This window comes from Poecilia reticulata, chromosome 22 (genome assembly GCF_904066995.2).
Source record: "Poecilia reticulata chromosome 22, P_reticulata-male-v2, whole genome shotgun sequence".
NCBI classification, from domain to species: domain Eukaryota; kingdom Metazoa; phylum Chordata; class Actinopteri; order Cyprinodontiformes; family Poeciliidae; genus Poecilia; species Poecilia reticulata.
Genome location: NC_088851.1, coordinates 17446647 through 17453594, shown reverse-complemented (window position 1 = coordinate 17453594; position 6948 = coordinate 17446647). Strand labels below are relative to the sequence as shown.

The window sequence follows — 6948 nt, the reverse complement described above, 5'->3', positions numbered from 1 at the left end:
ACAAACATACTGTCTGATGCTATTTAGTATTTTTTGTGTGTGTGCGTTTCACCTTGCTTTGTTTACAAATATATCTGAGCAATTTATCTATCCTTCTGAGATAGATAAAGGGGGTCGATTAAACCTGGCCTCAGTTTCCCAGATTCCATCTTTAAAGCCACTGAAGGAGGGGCTTGAAATCAAATTCTGCTTAAGACCCCAACTTTGGGCCAGTGCGGTCTGGCACATTCAACCCCAATTACAGTGAAGTTTGTGGCAGGGAGAAAAAAAAATCTTTTGAAAATAGTTCAGAAGTTATAAATCTTTATATATTTGAGCAGTGAGGAAAAAAAAGAAGGACATATTCATGTGAGGTTAAAATGAATAACTGTGTGACACACGGGCCCTCCGGCTGTAGTGTAACATTTAGACCTACATTACATAACTCCTTCACTAAAATGAATAAATCGGTATTTTATTTTATTTTATTTTTTGACACTGTTGGCATCCTATCCACTTGGGTGCGCGCATCTAAAACTCTTGAAAGACCGCTCAGCTTATCCGCAACATCCTGGTCTCCATGCATCGTCCTGATGTAAAGGTGATGATAGATGATGGGGTTTATTTCCCCCCTTTTCCTCTTGGGGGTGCCGCACAGCTGCTACTTCTTTAAGAGACACCGCCCGCCCCCTCGCCTGTATTTTTAGCTGAGCCAGCTTCTTCATTTGCTGGATAAGACAGGCATATCTCTGAGTGTGGACTGGAAGGACTTCATCGTTTTTGAATGCATGACATCAGTTCGCATCCTGTGGATTCCTAGCGGGCCCATGCAGCCAGATGTTCCCTTGGAGTATCTATTTTTTTCGGATGCTGAAACGCGCAGTCACCCTGTGGATGCTTGACGTGCGTTATGAAACGCAACGCTGCACCGGGTACCTAAAAAAAATGAAGCGAGATCAAACAAATTAAAGGGGAAATCTATTCATCTACAATCCAAATATTCCTGCAGCAGCGCAGAATCCTGCTCCTCGGCCCGCTGGTTCCTCTTTTCCTTGGACTAGTGGATCAGGAGAAAACCTTCAAGACGGAGGGGGTAGTGGAGCATCGAGGGAAAAACAGGGGCAACATGAGAGAGCGGGACTTCATGCCCAACATGGAGAGAGGCAAACCTGCCACTTACACGGGGGACAAAAAGGCTAAAATGGCTGCTAAGACTAACAAGAAGTGGGTGAGACTTGCCACTGTTTTTGCATATGTGTTGTCTGTGTCCTTAGCAGCCATTATCCTGGCTATTTACTACAGTCTGATCTGGAAACCGACCAGCGCATCCTCCTCATCTGGGAAGCCTGTGGTGCCTGAAGGGGTCTCCCCCACCGCGAACATCTCAGCAGTTTCTCCGAACAGCAGCGTCTCAGAGTGGAACTCTACACAGACAGTGGTGGTGACTGACATGGCTGTGAACCAAACCAGGCTGGCCACGACCCCGCGCAATTATGCGGACAGGGGGTTCGTCTACTCGCGCGGCGCAGCGGGGACAGAAAGTGCGCACGCGGAAAAACTGAACGCATCTTCCCACGGTGACACGCACACGAGCGTCCCTCTCACCCCGGAGGAGGAGAGCGACGCGGTGACCGAAAACAGCGGCCCCGAGCAGGCGGCGGCGGACGGAGCCACTATCCCTCCGACTTAAAGCCGGAGCTGAGAGGAGTCTGATCGGGCCGCCCGTTATAACCCATCACTGCATCCTCTCTTATTTAAAAACGTAAAGTTTTACATTCTCAAAGCCGCAGGTCGGATTACAACAAAGGTCTTCTTGCTGGAGAGCTCACTTTGCAGAGCCCCCGTATGGATGCTGAACTGCACATACTTAACTCATAACCTTGATTTCATGCCTGAGAACAGAGGACCGCTATTTTCCTCAAAGATCACTTTCCCCTGTACTATGCTTTCCTTTTTGTTTTAAGACATCTCTATGCCTTAAATCCACCTTTGAAGCCAATTACCTGCCCGAAAGTGAGGACAAAACTGGTAAAAATGTTTCCAAATTACATAGAACGATGGCCAGAATTATGTCTTTGGTTTTGTAGGACACTCTGTTATACTGAGCTGTAATTTATCATTTTAAATCAATATTACAAGGCCAGCATTTGCTTGTGGGGCCCATTTAGGTTACAAAAGGGGCCACAAATGGGATTGCCTGAAGATTTCACCATAGACATAGGCTGGTGTTAGATTCTGGTATATGAATACTACCGTTTTTGCTGTATTTACATTTACATTGGTCCAGTTCACAGATCCTTGATCAATTCAGTATTGCAGCAATGAAATTCTGTTTTTCCTCCCTGGGTGTTTCTTTCTACCTATTTTTAATTCTTAGTCTAAGTTCAGACCATGCCGTAAAGCAAAATGCATATGTGCAAATCAGCAGTGAATAGACCTCACACAATTTCACTCATGTCTAAATTATGTCTATGTGCACCCTGAATTTAATTTGTTACTTTAAATTTAATACATATACATAGGCAAAAAATATTGAATGCTTGTTAATTTCAGTTGTACATTTCAAGAGCTTGTATGAATACATGCTTTTTGATGTTCTTCCATTTATATTGTAAAATAACAAGCTGGTTTTAGCTGGTTAATTAGTGAAGCTACAGCTGCCTGAGTAGCCTGCTTGCACTTAGATGCTTTACAGACATTCAGGTCAGAGGATGTTAGGTGTCATTTTAAAACAGTGACAAGTGGTGCACCTTTAGTTTAGTTTCCACACCATGACCAGCCGTAACGTTTGCGTCTGGAACTATTCTGAACAGTTCAATTTGTCTTTCTTGTAACCATGGGAGAAGTGTAGCAGCCATCTTTGAGCCAGCTGAATCAGCAGTGCACAGCAGCAAAACCTGGGGTAGGACCACCAGAGGTCAAACTTAAAAAAGAAAAATGCTGTAATCTGTTACATGTAATCAAATTAAGTTTGTCAAACTTACTTTATTTACGTTTGCTTTACATGACATCTTAATAAACTTATATTTACTTGGATAAGCCTTATTTGACTACTTGTAACATTTTTTTTTTTTTTAAGTTGGATCACATTTTCTTTTTTCACTGTATACAGCCAGATATCACACTGGTCATTCTGGAAACAATTTCATATGCCATTAAAAATAATTTAAATATATTAATGCTGTCAATTTTTGTGCTTTTCAAGCCATTACTATTTAAAGTTACATACTTACATATCAGTAACCAGCCTATGTCTATGAATTGTAAAATTAGACAAAAAAAATGGGAAGCATATGGGTAGTAGATGCACTGCATAATTTGGTTGGGCCATTCAGTATTCAGTCACCCTGAACAAACTTTATATGAAGCCATTATACACATCTTGGCTGGGTACTTATTTTATTTTATTTTTTTAACATACAGCCTATAAACTGTGCTTTCTTTGATTAATCAAACTCTGGATTCTATCCCATTAAAAGAGCCTGCATTATTAAGTTATGCTCAGGTACAGTATGTGCATATAACTATGTAAATGTTATGTGTATTTGGTTCTGTACATATAAGACAGGCATACATATTTTGGCCTTGAACTTTTAGTGGAAATATAGCAGATTTTTATTGAAAGTTACAGTATATATAATAGGCGTAACTATATCCCACCATACAAATAAACATCTGTAGGAAATTATTAATTTCAATGGTTTTCTATTAATTATCTGTTATTCTGTACGCCGACGATATATTTGTTTATTTAGAGCATGTTTCTCGAACTGTGGCACAGGTACTACTGGTGGTACTTGTGCCTGTAGTAGTACTCAGAGGAACATATGGTATCAAATATTTACAAGGTAAATGTAATGTAAATGAGCTGTAATGTAGAGCTAATAAGCCCAAATTGCTAAAGAGATGAGATGTTCAAGCACATTGATCTGGACGCCTATTTAGATCACCTACTGGGAATACCGATAAAAACTAGCCTTTTGGTACATTTGCATTTAAGTTTATATGTTTATTGATGTACGTTATCCCTTTTGAATACATGTATACAAATAAATATATATTAAAATAAAAACATGGAAGAGAGGAGAGTATTTTGAGAACTCTGTTGTAGAAACAGAGGAAGGTGAACTGGGAAGAGGTGCCTTTGGCTGTCATGCTGCGCTTCATTTTCTTCTCAAATTGTAGATTTGATGAGAAAATAATGTTAAATCCAATCTGACTGTGTCTGAAAAGCCATAGGATTTGTGGGGGGGGGTTTTGCACTGCATGATCAGACTAGTTAGGAGAGTACTAGGAAAATCCTAAGACCTTTGAAGTTATTGCTGAGGTTGGGGCATGTGGGTATTTCCAGTCACTTGCAGAAACTGTCAAAAAATAAATGTAAGGCATAATCTGAGTGCAAATATAACTGTGGATGTCAAAGCTTTATAGTACAGCAATCTTTCTCTGCTTGTTGAGAAAGAAGAGGTATGAATAATAATACGTCATATCAAAGATATGTCAGAAAACTTAATTTAACATTAAAATGGCAGTAGTTATTGTGCCATTAAAATATGCTGAATGTTTGTCAAAGGATTTGCAGCTTCCACCCTGCATTTTATAAGTGTGACTGAAAAGTTTTCCTGGGCTTGCTCCAATTGACTTGGATTGTCTCCAGTTGATTTTTAACCTGGCCAATCAGCGAACAGAATGAGAAGTTGTGAATAATGATGTAGACTTTCTGCACTGTTTTTGAATTGTAGTCTGCCTGTAGCTTTAGCAATGGCAGTGGAGGAAGTGAACAATGCCATTCAGTCAGTGTTGGTCACACTTCAAAATATTATATTAACATTGATAGCCGCCTCGTTCAGCTTGTCACTTCTAGCTTAGCATTCGAGCATGTTTTTTTTACATCACAGGTGATTTCCAGTAAGCTTCTTAGCGTCTCCCTGGTGCATTACAAACGTCACGGGCAAATGGAGGCAAGTGGGTAAGATTTAAAATCTCAGCACAGTCCACACCTCCAAGAAGCAATCGTTTCGCAACAGCAGAGAGCGCACACTGTCTGTGTGAAGCAAATAGAGAAGGACAAGAGGTTGATTTTTACCAGGCTAGGTTGAAATAGGATTCAGCAGTGTTTATTTATTTAATGTAGATTGATTTTTCCTTTTGGATGCTTTGTGGTGCAGTTAGTAAGATTGTTGTCTTGCAGAGGCAACAATCCTGGGTTTGAGTCCCAATCTGAAGTCTTTCTGAATAAAAAAGTATTCAGACATGTGTTCTCACTGGATATTTCAGCTTGATCCCACAGTCAAGGTTAAGTTATCACTCCAGCTTGAACTTCACCATGAGTGTGTCCATACATTTTTTTAATTCTCCATGTGTTGCCCTGTGATGCCTTGGAAACTTGTCCGGTTGCCATGTCCATGTCTTGTCCAGTTGCTGGCTCTCACGTAAAACATCTCTGGAGATATGCTCCAGCTTCTCTGTGGCCCTAGACAAGCACGTCTAGACAATAAATCGCTTTTGATTTGATGACTTATGCATACAGTATTTTAACAAGAGCTACAACTAACTTTCACACAAACACTCATGAATTAAAGGACAAAGTTTGAGTGCCTGGAGAGAACCTAGTCATGCACTGGGAAACATCCAACTTCATCCATCCATTTCCATCCATTTTCTGCCGCTTATCCGGGGTCGGGTCGCGGGGGCAGCAGCTTCAGAAGGGAGGCCCAGACTTCCCTCTCCCAGCCACTTCTTCCAGCTCCTCCGGGGGAACCCCAAGGTGTTCCCAGGCCAGCCGAGAGACGTAATCCCTCCAGCGTGTCCTGGGTCTTCCCCGAGGCCTCCTCCCGGTGGGACGTGCATGGAACACCTCACCAGGGAGGCGTCCAGGAGGCATCCTTACCAGATGCCCGAGCCACCTCAACTGGCTCCTCTCGACGTGGAGGAGCAGCGGCTCTACTCTGAGTCCCTCCCGGATGACCGGGCTTCTCACCCTATCTCTAAGGGAGAGCCCAGCCACCCTGCGGAGGAAACCCATTTCGGCCGTTTGTATTCTAGTATTAAGGTCTTCCTAAATTTTTTCTTTTACTTTTTCAGTCAGGAGCTCAGATATTTTTTTAACTACAAACATGCAAATGGGTAATAATGTGTTGATTTTCTTGTGTGATTTAACATCAATTTAAGCTAATGTTTGAGGAGTCTCCAAAGAATATGGTGGTAGTTTTGCAAAAAAGTTTGACAACAATTAATCTAAACAAATGAAGCTAAAGCAAGTCCAAATAAATTTTATTTTACTTCACTTAACATCTTCCATGTTCTTTCAAGCATGGTTAGAGAAATTTAAATGAACAGTGACTCAGTTCAGAGTGTATAACAATGAGTTCTGTTTCTTGTGAAGGCGTAGGTACAACAGAAGCAAGAGCAACGCCAGCACAGGGACCTCAGTTTACAGCCAGCCTTGTGATATTAAGTGTTTAATCAAATTTAAGGAGACTCTTTTGCACTGTTTATGCAGCTGTATGATCAGTAGGGTTCACACGTTTTCATCTCACAGACTGTGCCACAATTCCACTTCATAAAAAAAAACACACACACACACACGCACACACGTGACGAACTACAAAGTGGAAACAACACCAACACCTGCTCTTCTCTCTCGGCAGAGTGTGAGGGAGGCGTATCGATTTGAGTTCTCTTGTCGTTGCTCAGTTCGGAGCAGAGAGGCACATTACACAATGCTGCTTGCTGCTATTTTGACTCCGCTCTGTCTTAAAGAGGGAATCGCTTGGATGAGAGGCTCGACTTCTGTGGTGTCAGTGACAGCCATTATTCACAACCGCGATCCAAATTAAATCATTTGATTTCCGCTGAGCAGCCAGCACCTCACTTTGATGTAAACAGTGATGACAGGCCTTGTTGTGTCAGCGTGACAGATTTGCAGAATCAAAGCCAAGGTTGTGTGCTGAACAGGAGGTTCATTCA

The 6948-nt window shown here is 41.7% G+C and overlaps 1 protein-coding gene across 1 annotated transcript; it reads left to right on the top strand.

The window, feature by feature from the left end:
* The first annotated feature begins 523 nt into the window (after positions 1–523).
* Positions 524–3665, top strand: LOC108165849 (uncharacterized). The gene has a single exon (XM_017302642.2). It carries the CDS (start codon positions 1106–1108, stop codon positions 1667–1669), a length of 564 nt encoding a protein of 187 aa, XP_017158131.1. The 5' UTR covers positions 524–1105; the 3' UTR covers positions 1670–3665.
* Positions 3666–6948: the final 3283 nt, after the last annotated feature.

Bases quoted from the DNA above. Each gene is read 5' to 3' on its own strand.
- LOC108165849 (XM_017302642.2), top strand. From the start codon at position 1,106: ATGAGAGAGCGGGACTTCATGCCCAACATGGAGAGAGGCAAACCTGCC.